The sequence below is a fragment of the Pyrus communis genome, chromosome 6, assembly GCF_963583255.1.
Source record: "Pyrus communis chromosome 6, drPyrComm1.1, whole genome shotgun sequence".
Taxonomy (NCBI): domain Eukaryota; kingdom Viridiplantae; phylum Streptophyta; class Magnoliopsida; order Rosales; family Rosaceae; genus Pyrus; species Pyrus communis.
In genome coordinates, this window is record NC_084808.1 from 22,855,276 (window position 1) to 22,874,723 (window position 19,448).

General features: G+C 34.8%; 3 protein-coding genes across 4 annotated transcripts; 2 read left to right on the plus strand and 1 right to left on the minus strand.

The window, feature by feature from the left end:
* The first annotated feature begins 3,511 nt into the window (after window positions 1–3,511).
* On the plus strand, window positions 3,512–8,851 carry LOC137737541 (agamous-like MADS-box protein MADS4). Of its 2 annotated transcripts, none has more exons than XM_068477057.1 (8): window positions 3,512–3,765; window positions 5,829–5,907; window positions 7,069–7,136; window positions 7,225–7,324; window positions 7,757–7,798; window positions 7,949–7,990; window positions 8,084–8,211; window positions 8,572–8,851. In XM_068477057.1, the coding sequence occupies exons 1-8, from the start codon at window positions 3,581–3,583 to the stop codon at window positions 8,645–8,647; spliced, it is 720 nt and encodes a 239-aa protein (XP_068333158.1). In that variant the 5' UTR covers window positions 3,512–3,580; the 3' UTR covers window positions 8,648–8,851. The 2 variants fall into 2 exon arrangements, with proteins under 2 accessions (XP_068333158.1, XP_068333157.1); XM_068477056.1 differs by lacking the exon at window positions 3,512–3,765 and adding an exon at window positions 4,638–4,760.
* A 4,806-nt stretch (window positions 8,852–13,657) lies between these two features.
* LOC137737360 (uncharacterized) lies at window positions 13,658–15,834 on the plus strand. The gene is made up of 2 exons (XM_068476812.1): window positions 13,658–14,201; window positions 15,388–15,834. The coding sequence occupies exons 1-2, from the start codon at window positions 13,799–13,801 to the stop codon at window positions 15,402–15,404; spliced, it is 420 nt and encodes a 139-aa protein (XP_068332913.1). The 5' UTR covers window positions 13,658–13,798; the 3' UTR covers window positions 15,405–15,834.
* A 1,135-nt stretch (window positions 15,835–16,969) lies between these two features.
* On the minus strand, window positions 16,970–17,513 carry LOC137738391 (uncharacterized). Its single transcript, XM_068478025.1, has one exon. The coding sequence runs from the start codon at window positions 17,414–17,416 to the stop codon at window positions 17,207–17,209; it is 210 nt and encodes a 69-aa protein (XP_068334126.1). The 5' UTR covers window positions 17,417–17,513; the 3' UTR covers window positions 16,970–17,206.
* Between the last annotated feature and the right edge of the window lie 1,935 nt (window positions 17,514–19,448).

A 19,448-nucleotide genomic window follows, 5' to 3' on the forward strand; every position in this document is an offset into this window, starting at 1 on the left:
GTCTTTGTCAGTCGCAGTCCCGTTCCCCTGGCCTATGGTTTAAAAAAATTGTGATTACTTATTGTTCAAATTGTGATTACTTATTGTTTGATCTAATTTAACGGTTAAGAAGAAAGGAAAACTAAAAAAAAAAAAACAATTAAATGACCTAGTTCATTGAATTAGATCAAATTAACATTAAGTGACCATAAAAAGCCATAAGGTTATCTCCAATAGAGATGGCTAAAGGTCTAAAAACTAAAAAAATGCCTGATTTGTTCAAATGCATCTCCAATCGATGGTTGGGCTGTACTTCTATGAAGGCCACCAGATCATTATTTGGTGAAAGGGGCATATGGACAAAATGTAGCCCCTAGCAATTTTTTTGGGGCTCAGCTCCTTAATTGCAATAATTAATTTAAATTCAACGACTAGATTTAAAAACATTTAATGGTAATTTAATTAAATTAATCAATAAAATTAAAGTATAAACTTAAAACTAATACATTATTTATGGGCTATGTTTAGCCTGTTTGGTTGGAGATGGTACATGAGTATAGGCTGACACTTTTCATTTAAAATAATTTTTTGCAGCGCTAGAATTCTAGACGGATCTATATTTAGCCATTTCGGTAGGAGATGACCTAAGATTCAAGAGAACCAGATTGACATGTGATGTCTTTGTTACATTAGTCAAAAGAAGGTAGAACACTCAAACCCCAAATATTCCACGGTTAATTGAACTTGTCGACCCCATAAAAAAACGTTTCAAACGTTTACTTGTTTGTCTTTAATTGAAATAGAGATATTTAGTACCAACATTTTATTTGGCAAGTGTGCAAACCTCCATCAAATCACAGTGTATCACTTAAACTAATTGATTAATTAGTGCAAAACATCCTCAAAACCCAAGTTTAAGGTCAAGTAGAATCATCGTGTTATTGGATGGAGCAATGTTGTGTTCCATTCATGTCTAGGCAGTTTAGGTAATAATAAAAGATAAACCCTAAAAAAAACATGTTTTAATTTGTAAGGACGAGATGGACCTGAAATAGAGCATGCTCGTAAATTTGATTAATTAGTGCAAAACATACTCAAAACCCATGGCATCACTCGTAAATTTGAAAGAATAATATTTGGTTATTCAAATGATGAGTAAGAGTTTCTACTCAAACTATTTGTTGCCGATTTTATAGAACTTCGTGTTTATGATCAAAGCCGTTCATATTATAAATCGCTTTATTAATATCACCTCTGCAAAAACTCAATTAAAACTAAGATCGTTTAGTCATCGAATTGTATATATAAAAATAGATGAATGGACTTGGTAAAAGCACCTGTCTATGTATTTACTACAATAAATTGACTAAACGACCTTAGTTTTAATTTATTTTTTTTTCCTTTTTGGTAAATAAGATCTTTTTAGAGTGACTCATAATGTGAACGATTCTGATCATAAGTACAAAGATTCGTGATTCAAACACGAAGAGTTTTGAGTAAGAATTTCTACTCATCCTTGAGTACAACAAAGCTCTGTGATTTAAACACGAAAAGTTTTGGAACTTCTACTCATCCTTGAGTACCAAAAGTTGTTCAATTTGAAATCATTTGGTTCCCGCTAAATATATATAACATATAAAACCAATTTTTTATTTTTGCTTTTTTTCTTAGTCTAAATGGTAAAACCAAAAATCAGGAATTTCACCTCTGCATTTTCTAATAATGTAGACAAAATTATTGGTTAGGTTGATATTTATTGTTTATTTCTTTTTATTTTCTGTTTGCTAGGCAAGGTTTGGGATTTAAGATTTTCCTAATTCTCTCAATAAATCCTATTTTTATGCTGCTTGGAAAATATGATTTAAAAACTGGCAAACCCAAAATTAAATCTCTAGATGTTCATGCAGACCTACCACACATTCCCAGTAAAAACCAGCCACGTAAAAATTTAAAATTGTACAAAAATACTGGAGTAATTTTTGCAATTGAAAAATTAAGACAAATACACCCTAAAACTATATAACTTTAATATCAAGTACACTTAAGCTACCCGCTAATTAAAGAACAATGTTTGGCTACTTAAAGATGAGCAGGAACTCCTACTAAAATATTTCTGTGTTTGAATTACAAAGTTTTGTGCTTATAATCAAAACAATTCATGTTATGAATCACTTTGTAAAGACGATCTCTATAAAAAAATGAATTAAAACTAAGGTCGATTAATCAATCTATTGTAGTAAATGTCTCTAATGCTTTACCAATTCCGTTCATCTATTTTTATACAATTCAATGACTAAACAATCTTAGTTTTAGTTGATTTTTTGCATATGTGATCGTTATAGAGTGATTTATATATGAATAGTTCCGATTATAAAAATAAAATTTTATAAATCAGCATTGAGCAATTTTGAGTAGGAACTTTTGCCTATCCTTTGAGTAGCCAAGTATTGTTCCTAATCAAATGATCTTAAAACAATGGAATCTTTATAAAAAAAAATTTATAACTAGTCTCAACTCTTGCAACAAAATTAGGTACGTTATCACAATTGAACTTGCCACAACTAAAACTTCCACTCGTAAACAATATATCGTTCTCATATAGATAAAGTCAAATCTGAGAATTACTCCAACTCAATAAAAATATATCACCATTGTATCTATGTAAGTTGAACTTGAGGTGCGCTTGAGCAAGATGAAAACAGCCACCGCTGAATCAAAGGCTGGCGATGGGGTGGGGACAAAAGGAAGGGTATTTAGGTAAAATGGGGGAACATACGAAGGCTCAACTTCTTAAGGTTGGGTCACATGATTGCCCGAGGCGGAAAATAGATCAGGTGGATATCAAACGTTGTTGACTTAATATTTCGACACGTAGCATCCTTCGGGACCTCTGCACTGATTGCCCCATTTGCCAGCCGGTTTTAAGGTTTTCTCCCATTTCGCACGCTTTTACCCTATTGGGCTGTCTCTCTCTCGAGCATCACCTACTTCTCACGTGCCAAAATCCTCCTCCCCGTCCATGAAACTTACATTTATATTGAATGAGTTTACTGTTATCGTGACGTTTTAATTTAATATTATAATACAATTATATGTATGTCTCTTCATATAACATTTGACTATTAGACCTAAACAGTAAATCCGTTTCATGTTAATTGTTAATACTTTCAACCGTTGGATTCCATCTTTATCTCAGAGTCACCACTGATTTGAACTATTAATTTGATTCCTTCTGCTCAATTAGTCTGTCTTATCATTGTTAACCAAAACACAAAGCTAGAGAGAGGAACAGAGAGAGAGAGAGAGAGAGAGTGAAACTCTTGAGAGAATTGAAGATGGTAATGGTGTTAAGCTCATAACCATGAAAATATTATACATATTTATATAAAAAAGGAAAATAGAAAAATAAAAGTATATAAATAAAGCAAAAGAGGAAGCTTTTTGCAACTATTGTTGTTGTAGTTGTTTTTTGATAGAGAGAGAGAGAGAGAGAGAGAGAGAGAGAGAGAGAGAGAGTCGTCACATAATTTACTTGGTGAATAGAGAAGGAAATCTAGAGAGAGAGAGAGAGAGAGAGGTAGGGAGGAGGAAGGAGAGAGAGATGGGAAGAGGGAGGGTGGAATTGAAGAGGATAGAGAACAAGATCAACAGACAGGTGACCTTTGCGAAGAGAAGGAACGGACTATTGAAGAAAGCCTACGAGCTTTCCGTTCTTTGCGATGCCGAGCTTGCTCTCATCATCTTCTCCAATAGAGGAAAGCTGTACGAGTTTTGCAGTAGTTCAAGGTTCTCTCTCCAATATTATTTCACCAAAACAACTAAACACCCCCCCCCCCCCCCCCCCCCCCCGCGGGCCTTTTCCCTCCCTCCATTTTCGTACCATTTCGGCTATCGCAATTTCTCTCACACACATACATCAATTTATACACTCTCTTTCTTTCTTATTTCTTATCTAACTAAGTAATTAACTTTCGTTTATTTTCATATAATTTAATTTCAATTGTTTTGTTTTTCTTTCTTTCTTTCTTCTTCTATGATTTTTGGAGTGCTTTTTTGGATCTCCAAGGCGTTTGCTTCCGTGAACCTTTTTTGCTGTTTCCAGTTTTCTCTTGCTGAATCATGAGTTATGAAGCATCAGCAGCAGCAGCGCTTTGGCAAAAGCTCCTCGTGAAGTTTACTTATTTAATTTTTATTTTTAAAAATTCGCCTTTTGTCTTAAATTGTTGAAATTTGACGACATTTAGCGGCGTTTTTTTGGTTGCCGTTTTGGTGATTGCCTCGGTGTTTTTAGCAGGTTGAGTGTTTCTGCTTCGGCATTGCTGTTAGATCTGCAACTGGAAATAAAGATAAAGGCCATCAAAAGAAGATATCTCTCTCTCTCTCTCTCTCTCTCTCTCTCTCTCTCTCTCTCTCTATGCTTAATTAACGCCTTAACTTCTGTGAACGTGGTTTTCCACAAAGCACTTGCCTTTTTTCTCTTCTCAATTTGCTCGCCCTAACTTTGGCTTCACTCAATTTATTTCAATTTTCCATTTTTTTTCCTGATTTTTTTATCATAAGAGCGATCTGATCGATCCAAAAGCCTTTCAGCATTTGAAGCTTTCTGGTTAGCCAGCTTAGTTAATTAGTTTCAGGCCTTTGTTCTTCATCAGGTGTAGATATTTTGTTTTTCCTGTATCTGTTTTCGGATTTTCAGCTCTCATTTCTTCCAGGAAGAACCAACTAACAGACGAATTAATCTGCAATTGGATCCAACTACTCTGCGATTCACGAATCAACCGGTCCTCTCTCTCTCTCCAAAAACCTAGCTGCTTAATTACTTAGCTAGGGTTTTGTTTTACCAAATTCTCTTCTTCTGTTTTCCTTCTTTTACAAATTGTTACAAATTGTTATCATCTCTGTTCTTTCACAGAAAATTCGGGGCGGGCAATTTTTCTATTTTTTTTTTTAAATTAAATTGAGATTCCTGGGAACATTAAGCCAAAAGCAAGCAGTTAATTACCTGGTTTTTTGACTTCCTCATTTGGGTCCTCTAAATATACAGGATTTCCCTTGTTTTCCACTGTGTTTTTCAATCACATCTTGACATCGAGTGATTAGTACTAAATCTCTGCAATTTTGGCTTGGATCCGACTTTAGGGTTTTTCTTGTTCACTCTTTTTGATCCGACTTTATGTCAAAAATGACTTCTTTACGTCCATCACTTCTGAATTTTCTAGTTGCTTAATTTACCAGTGATCTATCTTATCAGTAAAAAATCTTTTTGTACTTACACGTATAATTTCTATGAGAAATTAACATATATATAATCGCCTTGCTTTTGTCCGTTTTCAATTTTCATCTTTGTTTGTTGGTTTTTCAAATGCATCTGTATAACGGTGATGTAAAACCTTCTTAGATCTTGTAGTACCAACTGAATTATAAAGTATTTTAATTACGCAACTATTGAAGTGTTTAAGTTAATTTGCACATACTTTATGTTAGATAATATGAAATTTGCAAGCTTGAGAGTTAGAGCTTTTTAAGCAGCATTTATTTATTTTTATTGTACAAGACTTAACACTTTTACTATTAGTCTCTCTATAAACATTCATATCATTCAGCCAACGATAAATTGTCAAGGTGTGACTAAATTTGAATTTTGTATATGGACAAGGAATTCCGTACTTGTTTTTGCTAATTACATGTTTTCCTACTCACGCGCGCATAAAATGTCTCATTTTATCTGGCCTGTGATGTCTGTTTTCTCCTCTAAACCATCAGTTCATATTTTGTATGATTTACACCCTTCAAATAATGTTTCAAAGAGTGTTTAATTTACATGCATGTTTGTTCATGTTGTTGTACAGCATGCTCAAAACTCTTGAGAGGTACCAGAAGTGCAACTATGGAGCACCGGAGACAAATGTATCAACAAGGGAGGCCTTGGTAATACTTTCTTCTCAATTAATTAGTTGATATTGAGTTTCTTGCTTATTACCCTACATAACAAGGAATATTGATTGGATACAAAAGAAACAAAACTACTGGCAAGAAACACTGCATTATGACAAGGGTTCATTCTCAAACCTTATGGATATTTAGAATGTTTTGAAGAAAGTACAATTAACATTGAAACATTTTTACTGGTTTTTCCTTTCAATTAAGATCTTGTTGGTATCAACTGTATATACGTTGTGTTAGCCTATTGACCAATAATAACTTGGGATCCGTTATTTCGATTTTAGTTTTTAGTTTTCATTTTTCTGAAAACTAAAAATCAAAAGCAGTTACCAAACAAGTTTTTGGTTTTCAGATAAAGTAATAATTGAAAACGAAATGATTATCAAACGATCCTTAGTTTTTGAATTCTACTATTGTCACATGATTTATTAGCTGTAAATGGTTATATGAAGTCCTAATTAAGTTTGAAACCTCTAACCGGCCGGCACCCATCCCGGACCTCGGTAATTTGTTAACCAATAAGGTGGCACTGCACTTAAATCTTATTACATTTGTCTACCTCTTCCCACAAAAGATAGATGCAAGTGAAGGAGGGTGTTAGTTGATATACATAGTTGACTCATTTCCTAATTAAGGGTTTGGTTATTTTCTATCTACTGCTAATTGTTTCTCTCTCTCCCTATCTTATTGTTGTTGCATAGCTTGATTGTTAGTAAATGACAATCCCAACGTTTTTCTTAGTATTGATGTATTACTTACACAAATACTTCAATGTTTGGGACTCAAAGAAGCTTAACATTTGGTCTTGCTATTAAAGAATCTTAGTGTTGGTTGATTAGCTTATGAAAGAAAGTATGAATTTATAATCACAGTACCCATTTTCAATTCAGAATTCTCCACAAGCTAAGTTTGAAGATAGAAATTTAACGTGTTTTTAGGCGTGCTTAAATATATAGGTCGATCCCTCCCCGTTTTACTAATTCAAATGTTTGTACAATATGAAATCTTTATTAATTTTTTTTGTATGTATATTAGACCAAAAATCTGATTAAGGTGCTTTGTAGGAAAGGTTTTGGATTCAAATATATATATATATATATATATATATATGAAAACCTCCTAATTCATATATATATATATATGCAGGAGTTGAGTAGCCAGCAGGAGTATTTGAAGCTCAAGGCACGCTTCGAAGCCCTACAACGAAACCAAAGGTTATTGCCTTTCCGACCTTCAGTTATATAAACCTTAAAGGCTAAAAATTAGGTTTACTAAGTACGAACTTTCTCGTAACTGCCTTAGGAATCTCCTTGGAGAAGATCTTGGCCCTCTAAGCAGCAAAGATCTTGAATCACTTGAAAGGCAGCTGGATATGTCGCTGAAGCAGATCAGATCCACACGGGTACCTGACCTCATCGATCGCCACCTAATTACTGTTTAAACTGTTTAAACTGATTTAACATATTGTCTTTTTTCTCAGTGATTCCTTGAATATTTGGCTGTTTCAAGGTTTTTATTATTGTGTGACAGATTTTTCATGTATATTTGTCGGGTGCTCCGTAAACTCTTCTAACTTTTTGTGATATTTGAAACGGCTTGCCTCATGTTGTATTAGAAAACTATGAAGTGAATCAGACGTGTGTATAAATGCATGGAAAATCATCCTTACTGCAGAATAAAAAATAAATAAAATAAAATAAAAAGTTTTACCTAGTATATAGAGACTGGGAATCCAAAACCAAGAACACGAAACAGATTTTCCAGATTGCCTCTAAGTGAAGCATGCATGACATAAACTGATATCTGTAACTTGGTATGCATTCTTATGTTACAGACCCAATGTATGCTGGATCAGCTCACAGATCTTCAGCGAAAGGTACGAGCACACATATATCCTTATGTATTTTCATTTGAGTTTACTCTTCCCATCTTGGCCAACGGAAGTTTTCGTGCTTTTCAGTTTTCGCAAATGCATATATATCATCATCCTGTATATTTATTTATTTATTGTTTGATTTATGCACAGGAACACATGCTAAACGAAGCAAATAAGACCCTGAAAGAAAGGGTAGGCAAAAGTCAATAGTTTTGAACAAGTAAGTTGATTTTGTTTTCAGACGTTGCACGTACCAGCTGACCTTTTGGTGCTCATGTTGTGCAGTTGTTCGAGGGATACCATGCACTCCAACTGAATGCAAATGCCGACGAGTACGGCCGCCAACAAGCTCAGGCGGCCCAGGGTGATGTCTTCTTCCATCCCTTAGACTGCGAGCCCACTTTACAGATTGGGTATGTACTTGTACGAGTACTGCATTTTATAATATAATCAAACTCCAAACCTAATTAAGTCTATGCTGTACTTGAAATCATCTCCTCTTGCTTGAACCTAGAAGGTGTGGATGCCAGGTCTAGGTCTTCTGTATTTAATTAGCCTCTATGCTAAACCCAGTTAATTAGCATTTTAATTAAATTGAACATCACTAATTAGCCACTTATAGGCCTTTCGCGCGCCCGATTTTGTACAACTAATGTCAGTGACTATTGTGAAGTTTAAGACTCGTAATAAATGGATGATACTCTCTCTTTCTTTCTCCTTCTGGGTTTGAGTCATCTTTCTCATTGAATGAATGTACTTGTTTAATTTTGCAGATATCAGAATGATCCAATATCGGTGGTGACAGCAGGTCCAAGCTTGAGTAATTACATGGGAGGATGGTTGCCATGAGTATGCATGCATGGTCATCAACAACAACAGCCGCTATAGCCATGCATGTTATTTGCAGTTAATATTGATAAGCAAGATACAATCTATGCATGTTTTGTTTTTATGTTTGAGTTTTATTTGACCTAAAACGATCAACGACGACATTCATTTCTCTGTAATTGTATGGATTTATTTATGCCATAATTAACTCTGGACCTTTAAGAATTGTCAATTTCCAGTTTTTGGTGTTGTTTTGCCAATCCAAATTCTCTGTATTTGCCTCTAAATTCTTCTCAATTTCCAGTCCACCACCAACCACCAATTATTTAGCCTTAAGCAGAAAGTTTAAAGCATTATGCAGATCCGAGTTTAGCCAAGTTAGTTCAAAATCATGATTTCTTTTCAAACAATTGAAGGTCAACATTTTTTGTACATGTTTACTTATACGTAATTGAAATTAGAACACGAAGTTGGATTTCGAATTTTCGATTACGAATTACTCTTTTAGTTTCCTGACTATATGAGAATGTAAACACAAACGGAATCATGAATCGGATATCGTGATTTTGGAGGAATTGGACTCTTTTGTGGTGGTGGAACTTCTAATCTTGAAGAAGCACAAGGTCAGTTGGGCCGGAATTTACTGGGCTGGACAATCTGACCAAAATTTAGGCCCATGAGTCCAGGCCTTACACAAGTATTCAATTTTCTTGTGCGCGGTACAAGACGATCGAGAAGCTTGACTTTATAGCCACAAATGTCCGTGTCTATTGCGTACATTTTTTGCAACTTTATCGACAAATGCCACATTCTTATCCAATCAAGACAGAAGTATTGTTTCTTTCTGTCGCTGTTTACTTGTCGCTTAATACAACCCTTGACATTCAAAATGTGCTTACGATCGCGAAAGTTTTTTTTATTTTTTTTATTCACAGGGTTATGCGTTTTTAAAAATATGTTATGTTAGTTGTTTTTTATTATAATTTTTAAGAGAGGTTTTTTCACACTTCGTATATGCACGAGAATTTTTCTTGACCATGCACACCTGATTTTACCTTGATATACAATTTTCGAAAACTTAGAAATTTTAAGAAATACACGTATATTAACCATTCAATGAGTATATTGTCATTTCACAATTGATAAATGAAACAGTAAGTTTAGACCTTGCCGAAGATTGTAAGTATAGAAAAGTATTTTTTGAATTTTTTATTTTCTATAATATTTTAAGGGCATATTAGGACTTATATGAATGTTTAATCATAAGGCCTTCTTCCTTAATAATATACGTTCTATGAAAGAGTGATACTTTTAACTTATAGTAAGGTATAATGATATTCAACCTAGTATTTGATACAAATTCGTAAATGTAACAACTTACTTGTTTCGATTAAGTTTAGAGGGAGATCGGTTATTCTTATCACTAGCGCAAGGGTATCTCAACAACCTCGAGTCGAAGGCCTTATGCATGGCATCTAAATGTCAGCTGCCACATGTATATGTTTACGTAGAAATTTACAAATAGCGAACCAATAACAACTGTTGACAGCGAAACTCGAACTTTGATGAAGCAACACACAAAACAGAAATCTTACCGACTAAATCAACCCTCGTAAATGTAGCAACTTAATTATCACTATGAATAATCATAACTCCGATACAAAATTAAGAATATTAACTAAAAGAAAATGCATGAAAGTGCATTATTTGTGTAAATTGTGAGAATGTTGCACACGAGGAAAACGTTTATCAATAAGATTAGTCAAAATATGTGTCCCCATATTTAACCATCAATGTTAATTTAATAATATATGTCTATTCATCAAACAAGGAAAGTTTTTGAATCTACAGCTGGTGAGGGTGGTTGGTTTGACTATTGACATTAAAATATACAAAATTAATTGTACAAATAGTTTAACTGATTTTATAAATAATTATGTTGTCATTTTCACAAGATATTTTTCTAACGTTCACGAACTGATTTATTAAAACGTATAGGATTTTTATTTCAAATGGTCCTAAAATTGACTTTTGCTATTACGATGATCATTGAAATTGAAAATCAATTAATTTAGTCCTTAAAAATAGCTGTCGCAAATCAATATGGTCATTCCGTCACAATTATGTTAAGTTCTATTGTGTAACATAAATGGGCCTCATAAGTCATCTTTTCTCACAAATGATCCTTGAAATTGACTCACAACATCAAAACGGTCCCTGAAATTGACCCGCGACATCAAAATGGCCCTTAAAATTGAAAATTGATCAATGTAATCCCGCAAAGTATGTGTCTCAAATTAATGTAGTATTTCCGTCATAATTTTGTCAAAAATTATGTTATGTGCTGATGACAGATGTGTCACATAAATGGGTCACACAAGTCTAATTAAATTTTTAAAAAATTACAAATAGGCTTAATAATTTAATAGTTAATAAAAAAAATTGGTCAAAACCCAAAAACACAGTCCTGCAATCACCTCCGATCCCAGCCCACATTTCTCTACCTCATTCGCTCTCTATTCTCTAAAAAAATCTCAATACACCTATCTTTACACATTTCGACACCCTTCATTAAATTGAACCTAGATCAAAATCACCTTTGATGGCAGCTTGGCCCATTGGCAACGACTACTGGGACATCACCGTTAACATTTAGGCGATCAACATCCTCACAACCTTAATCTTGGAGAGCTTGTTCGACGCTTCCCTAGTGGTCTAGTGATGCAAAGAACGGCGAGATCCGCCTTGAGATAATGACTGAGGTGTGTCTATTGTTGGTTGAAAACTATTTCCACACCCCCTCTTAGGCCTTGGTTAAGCCTTATGCCTTTGAGAATTTATGGAAGGGATCTCTCTTCAGAGTAGGCCCTACTATAAGAAGTAAAAAAATTCATTGTGCAAAAAAAGTATTTAGACAATTTTTTAATTAATTATTAAACTCACATAAGCACATAACAAATTTTTTTACAGAATTGTGGCAAGAAGGATCATTTTGATTCGCAACACTTATTTTCAGAGACTACATTGATTGATTTTTAATTTCTATGACCATCTTGATGGTGTGGGTTAATTTCAGGAATCGTTTGTGATAAAAACCAAAATTATATGTACAAACTAGTTTTACTAAAAGGTACACAAATTGATATACAAAACTAATTCTACATATAAGTGAAACAATTTGTGCAAAAATGGTTGAAGAGGTTTGGGCTAATGGCTTACATGTAATTTTATTTAAAGTATAATTGATTATACTAAAAAGTATACAAAATTGATTCTTTATGTAGCTGAAATTGTTTTTGAAAAATAGTCTAGAGGGGCTTGGCTAATGACATTGACATGTATGTAATTTTGTTGAAGTTGTGCAAACTGATATTTGTTAATTAAGGGGCCTGGTCAAGGTATGAAATTGAATATATATATAAAATTGTTATTGACAGTTCAAAAATCTCATTCCACATTTCAAATTTTCTATATTTGGAAAGAAAAATACATTTATAAGAAATGTACAATGAGATTTTTGGAGTGCCAATAACACTTCTCTATATATATCTATATATATATATATATATATGTATATTGATTTACAAATAGGATGTTTGAGGGATATAAAATGGCACGTATATGGGATTGAGACCTCATTGCATCCCAATTTCATAAAAGTAATAATTTTGTGGATCAACTTCAATGAATGATCTGACTTCAACTTTGGCACCATTTGATTACAAGATTTCTCAAATTATAAGCCACCCGTATATAACAATAATTTCATAGTTGCATGATCAAAGTGAGAAAATTCAAACAATAATATCCTAAATATGCCAGCGTACATAGAAAATTTTTGGGCCCCAATATGTTCCTTTTTCGAGCTCTAACAAGATTTGGTTCCTATGATTTAAAATTGATAGTAGTGGTCTCTAAATTTATTTACCGTTAATTATTTTAGTTATTTCATGATAAATTTCTATTAAATAGGACTAAAACGACAAAAATATGATCAAATTTTATCAAATCATTTTGCCTATTATTTATTAAATGTATTTTTTATCATTTTGGTCTTTTTTCACAAAGATTGTTCGCAAAAGAAAGAAAATGATTGATGGTGAATAAACTTAAAAACCATCTCCATCGATTTCAAATTTCAAGGACCAAAATGAGAGTTATACCAATCTCGATGACCATTTTGCCAAAAAATGAACCAGATCCCCTTCCGAACCTAAAGGAACTGAGCCCAATGATCAAATGATTCGGGCCATTGAAATTTGATCAAATTGCTACAATTATTATAACTTTATAGGGACCTCTTGTTTGTAGTCGTTGGATCAAATTTCAATATGACAGGCTAGGATGATTCAACAAACTCACAAAACAACTCATCTATTTGTTTTTATTCTTTTATCAAAAAAAGAATAAAATTGTACAATATTTTTGCTATAATTGTTTTATTAGTTTGTAAACCGTCTCCTACTTAAGCATTAATCATTTCAATAATTTTAATTTGTAAATTTTAAAATTTTAAATTAGTTGTTAAGTTTAAAATTTAAACTTATACAAGGCTAATAAATAAAATAATAAGTACCAAATGACTTTAGTAGCAAAAATATACTCAAAATAAAAAGGTGATTGTTTGCGGGAGAGGATAAGGTCCCACAACTCATCTCATCACTGACTGCAGTTCCACTCCAGTCCACATCGCGCCCGCCACGTGCCCTCAGTCCTATCCCAAACTACCTCCTATTATTTTTTGCTTTCCGGATAAAGCGCGCAAATAGCTGAAGTCTCCATTTATAGCTGATTTTCCCTCCCCTCTTTATTCTCTTTTCTCTGTTTTTTCTTCCAATCCAAACAGCCGATTTTCCGAGAAAAAAATAAAAATAAAAGAAAAGGAAAATCCGGTTCTCTCTCTCTCTCTCTCTCTCTCTCTCTCTCTCTGAGATTTTATCAAAAGAAACAAACAAACCTCTGCCTCTCAAAACTCACCACTTGGATTTTAATTATTACAAAAGGATTCAGAAGAGAAAGAACTCTATCCAATCCAAACAGACTTCTTTATCCGATTGCCTCGATTCTAGCAAAAATTCGCCCAAATTTCGATTTCGATTTCGAAGTATTTAGGCTTTTTTAAGAGTTGCTGACCTCAATTTTCTAATTTTCCCGAGAAAATAAGAAGGAAAGATGATGCGGAGGCAGCAGGAACAAGACCAGCAGTCTAGGGTTTTCTACGAGCTATCGGCTCTGGTTCTCAACCTCCTCCGATCTCCTTCCACACCGATTCAATTCTCCGATAACTCCACGGTGATGCCGCCGTCTTCGTCTTCGTCGTCGTTGAGGCGGCCGCCGCCGGCGTCGACGGCGCAGATCTCTCCGGCTGGGTTCGCGTCGTTGATGCTGGGGATTTCGATGGCTCTGATGCTGTGCGGATCGGTGACTTTCTTCATTGGGTTCTTATTGATGCCGTGGGTGCTGGGATTGTTGATGGTGTTGTATGTGGCGGGGATCCTATCGAGCCTCTCCTTCTTGGGGAAGTCGATTCTTTGCTACGCCTCTGCTCCGCCGACGCCGCGGAAGGACATTCCTGGTAAGTTCTTGTTCCTTTTTAGCGTTAATTCTCACCGTTTAGTATTATTTTTTTTGTCTATTGGTGGATAATCTGCTTCTGTTTTCCTTTCCATGGTTTATGGCTTTTTTGATGTTGTTCGTCTGTATATTTTGGTATGAAATTTGTCTGGTTTTTCGTTGTGTATTGTATCATCTGTAACCATTTGCTAAACATATTTTATTTGGAAGATTATATATTCTTTAATTAGAACCAAAAAAGGGGTAATATTTGGAAACATTTTGATTTAACATTTGATGTTAAATTTACCGACTTTGATTGGAATTGGAATATCGCGCTATTGGGGAAGAACTGTACAACCAGCTAGAAATTAGTCTCAAACCATTTGCTCTGTTAGAGCGCGGAGCCATGTGCTGCATATGCATTAGTATTTGGCTTTCCCTCGGCCCCCCATCTGTTCATCAAATTCCGCTTTGATTGCTGCCACAACTGTGCCAAATTTCCAACCTTAATCCATCATTGATGAAAAAGTATTAAACTTCATTAATACCCTTCGATTCAGAAATGCATATGATCGTTCAATAAGAAAACGTCGAGAGGAAAATTGATTTGGACATCTTTGTTTACTGGTATCCTAGGAATACTTTGTTTTTTTCTTCTAAATTTCTCATCTGTTAATTTGAGCAGTCCCACAATCTTGAAGTTCCTGTAACGGAAGAAACAGATTGGAAGGTTTTGTTTACTTTGTAAAGCCGCCAAGGAAGATAAACCCTGGTGTTGAATGTGCAATGAAATGTGACCTGGCCCGACTAACCAGGGTTTAGATTCATCAAACCCAATTGAAGGATGAACATGCTAGCTTGGATTTAAATTTAGTTAGAACTCAGCTCGGATTGGATGTAGGTCCATGTGGCTGTTCACAGAGCGTTTTGGTATTGAAAATGATATCTGAAGTATAATTTGTCGTGGGTATATTTTTATTAAAAAGTTAAGGAAATATTATGTGAAGTTAAGGCCTGCGAGGACGTGTTTGACATTTAGTTATTTTTTGGTTCATCTTCCCTGCTCTTTTCCCCTGTCAAGGTTAATGGTGTAGTCCCTGTTCCCTCATTCATTCTAGACGCACAGGAAATATTATTTGCTGCCTCGATTGGTACTTCTCTGAAGATTGTTAATAACTGTCTCTATAAATTTTCTATTGGTGCAGCATGGAAGCTATTGTGAAGGAGAGGGAGGAGGTGGTTCAAGAGAGTTGATATGTCTTACGGAAGGACGGAGCAGCAGCAGCAGCAGCAGCACAGATGTTGTTCTTGTGAGAGTGGTGCTGCATATAGGTAAAGGGGGCGGAAAATTAAATACGAGAGCTTGTTGAAGTAATTGATGCATACACAGTGGATAAATGTTTTATTAATACTCTACTGAATACGGGGAAATGGCTTCTGAAATAGTGAATTGTTGAAGGATGATGGAATTCCTGGTTTTGAGGAGATGGCGGGGGATGTCGCTTAGCCTCTTCGTTGTTCTGATATCTTTGTTGTTCAGTGCATATACATCTCTATATATCTCTTGTTCTCAAATCTGTAAAAGTTTATAGCTCAGCTCAACATTTCTTCAATTTCTGGAACAAATGATCTTTCACTTGTTGTTTTGTGCATATTTGTATGTTGGGACTGGTTTGTCAACGATAAGGTTGGTAGTAACTTGTGTGGGCAGGGAAGGGAACGGATGGGAAAATTGTAGGGGAATTTAAAGTCGTTCGCTTTTAACTTAAATGTACGCATTCTATCCAGTGGGAAATGAAGAGGCATGGGGTGTGGATGGAATCATCTCCATAACGAATTAATTTGGCCAGCTGTCATTTTAGGTAACGGAGATTTTCATGACATGAGTAAACTGTTGTTGCACTGGCGTTTTGTGTAATGTCCTATGTAAATTTCTTTCTACAAGGCATTGCAACAATCACACTGGGCGCTACAGTTGTCATGCAAGTTCTTCAAGGTAAGTAGTGGGGATGTAGGCTGCCATTAGTTGTGCATTGTCTCCTGTCTTTTTCTCGATAATTCATAATGTTAGCTGTGAGAAAATTGATTGATTGTCAAGTAGAAAACAAAAGCGTGCGGCGATGTCCGACAAGTCAGTGAGGGGTTGCGAAGTGTACAAGTTACAACCAAGGAAGATTGTGAAAATGTCAAAAGCCCAAGGGAAAATAACATCAAACTGCCAAGTGTGTGTGTTTTTTATTTTTTATTTTTTTTATTTTTTGGGAAACTTCAAACTGCCAAGTGCTTAAGAACTGAAAATGGGGTGGTTTTCTCCCGATCAAGTCTGAATAGTGCTTCTCACGTCAAAATAGAGTTTCGGTCTCTTGATCACATGATGCTAAGAATTTATGGTCATTCAATTTTGATCATAAGAAAAAAAAAAAGAAAAAAAAAATTAGAGAATGACTTCTTAGAGCATCTCCAAAGGAGATGTTAAATTTAAAACATTAAATTGATATTTAATGGTTTGCAATTTGACATTTTGTACAATTATTTGATACAACCAATATGTTAAATAATAATGTCATTCTAAATTTTTTTTTAATCACTTTGTGGAGAAATTTTTAGTTACGATGGAAACACAAGTGGTACACCAAGTGTTTTAATAGGAGTGGTGAGAAATTTTATTTTTTAAGTTATTAAATTTTTAACACACATAACCACAATTTGTATTACTGTTATATACCTATGTGACAGTTTTGACATATCATTTTGAGATGCTCTTAGATGTAAAGAACCAATGGCGTTCAATAAAAATTAGAGAATACAAGAAATTTCAAAAAAAAAAAAAATTTGGAGGAGTACATGCTTTCCCCAAATTAAGAAACTTATTCTCACCAATTTCTTATCGATCATAAGTAAAAACTTAGAACATCAAACAGTACTGTTCAAATTCAAAACAAGCAATCTGAACAAAGTATGCATATTGAAATTAAATGAAATAATTAAGAAAGCAAATCTCTAAAGTGGAGACTAAGGTAATGGTCATCCAGTGTAGATGTGAACGCCAACAGCGATGAGGAAGATGGTGAGGAGGCCGAAGAAGATGATGGTGTGGACGAGGATCGATATCCCGCTCGTATGCATGTTCCCAAACTCCACCACCTTGCCCCTCCCCGGCAGTTGGAACAGCAGCCCCGGACTCAGAAGCACAAACAGCACCACAGCTATCACCACCGGCCCCCAATCCGCCATTCGATCTTTACGATATGTGAGATGATCTTCCTACTGTTTTTACTTCTTTGTGTGCAAGTGTAGGCTGTCACAAAGAGTTTATGTGTGTGGTATTAAAAGGGAAGAAAGAAGAGAATCAAAGAGGGTAAGTAATTAAGCAACGGAAGAAAGGAATGTTGAAAAGAAGGAGCATCAGTGTTGATTGTGGATCAAGAAATCTTCTGCCACCTCCTTATATATATATAGAGGAAAATGATAAATCATCATATTTGGCCGGTGCCTTGTGGAATGGATGATGCTAATTAGACATATGGCAAAGCAGCAACGTGATGAACAAAACCCTTTAAAAAGCTGTGGTTGATGACCATTTTCCTTTATCCTTTTTTAATATTGACGACGTCACCATATTCAATTCAAGTCTAATATGTTTTAAAACGGACCACTGTGACACATGGCTCCATAGACGGATGTGCTGTGAAGTCCTGAACCGTTTTAGTCCATATCTAAGGTCATCTTCAACCGACTTGGTCAAAGAGTTATAGGGCTTAAAATAGCTCAGAATGATACGAAAATCGTCTCCAACCGAGAGCTAAGCCAAAGGGTTTGTAGACCCCACTAGGCCCAAACCCCCAAATCAGGCCAGCGAGCTGGCCATTTCCAGCCAGCCCTCCAGCTCAGCCCAGTTGAATGCCAACGGCTACCTGGCGTCAACGTGACGCCAACTAGCAACGGCTAGCTAACGTCATGCTACCGTCAGGTTACCTTTGGAATTTGAATTTTTTTTTTTTGACGAATTAAAAAAAAAAAATTCCTATAAATACCTACATCATTCCTACAACTTTAAAAGTTGAAGATAAGAAGTGTCACATAGATAAGAATCCTATCTAAAATTTGCACAACCAATTACATCTCGACATGTGTCACTCAAAATCCTATCCAAAAAAATATTAATATTACATAAAAATAAGAAATCTGAAGAGTTACTCACTTTAGCTACACGTGTTACTTGAAATCCTATCCGAAAAATTATTGAGATTATATAAAGATAAGAAATCTAGAGAGTTACTCACGTATTACTCGAAATCCTATCCAAAAAATTATTGAGATTATATAAAGATAAGAAATCCAGAGGCTTATTCATTTGGCAACAAGTGACACTCAAAATATGTCTGAAAATCTTATTTTAATATGGTAGTTTAATTTAATTAACCATATTAATTTAATTAAAATAATAAATTATGTTTGGCCTACGGTCCTTTGGTCGTTAGAGATGATTTTTTGTCAAAGGGTTATGTTCGGCCTATAGACCTTTGGCCCCCTCGGTTGGAGATGATATAAAATATGGCTTAACATTGTTCATTAAAATATAATTTCTTGCAGAATTATAGGGCTAAAAGGAGCATTTTGACCATCTTTCGATTGGAGATGGCATAAGTCTAATACATATAAAACCAGCATGTAGGTTCATGGATATGGAGGAGGATTCTCTACCCTTCTGTTCTTATCATCTTCCATCCCCTCCACTCACACATTGTTTTTTGTCTTATTATCTCTATAAAAAAAAATTAATATAAGATGTTGACGTGGCTTAACTGTGACCGTTTAAATAGGAGGACATGAAAGAGTAGAGAAATTAGGAGGGTAGAATCTTCATCAATGGATATAAGCCCTAGACGACGAAACTCCGTTCACGGTACAGTTTGGGTTCCCCCACAATTCTTCAGCTTAATTAAAATTTTACAAATCATCAAAATCAACATCAATTAAAAATCAAAGCATAATACCAAAATACTTATGTGAGTTTAAACAATTTCAACAACCCTCTTAGATATCTAACTCAAACCCACTTCGATTTCTACGGCGAATCCTAACACCCATCTCGCGACTTCTCGGTTTCATCGTTCACCTCTATTATTTCAATAGACGATTTCGGTTCGATCCCAGTTCAAATTCAGTGGGACACTGAATGGCTTTTTTTGTTTTTTTGTTTTTTCCTTTCCTGTTGGGCATGAAGAGAACGTTGAATGAGTTTAAAGGAACAAAAAGACAAATC

Excerpts from the sequence above, each read along its gene's own strand:
- LOC137737541 (XM_068477057.1), top strand. The coding sequence starts at position 3,581 with ATGGGAAGAGGGAGGGTGGAATTGAAGAGGATAGAGAACAAGATCAAC. Across the intron at positions 7,137-7,224 it reads GCCCTACAACGAAACCAAAG|GAATCTCCTTGGAGAAGATC; the intron begins GTTATTGCCTTT and ends TAACTGCCTTAG. Across the intron at positions 7,991-8,083 it reads ATAAGACCCTGAAAGAAAGG|TTGTTCGAGGGATACCATGC; the intron begins GTAGGCAAAAGT and ends CATGTTGTGCAG.
- LOC137737360 (XM_068476812.1), top strand. The coding sequence starts at position 13,799 with ATGATGCGGAGGCAGCAGGAACAAGACCAGCAGTCTAGGGTTTTCTAC.
- LOC137738391 (XM_068478025.1), bottom strand. The coding sequence starts at position 17,416 with ATGGCGGATTGGGGGCCGGTGGTGATAGCTGTGGTGCTGTTTGTGCTT.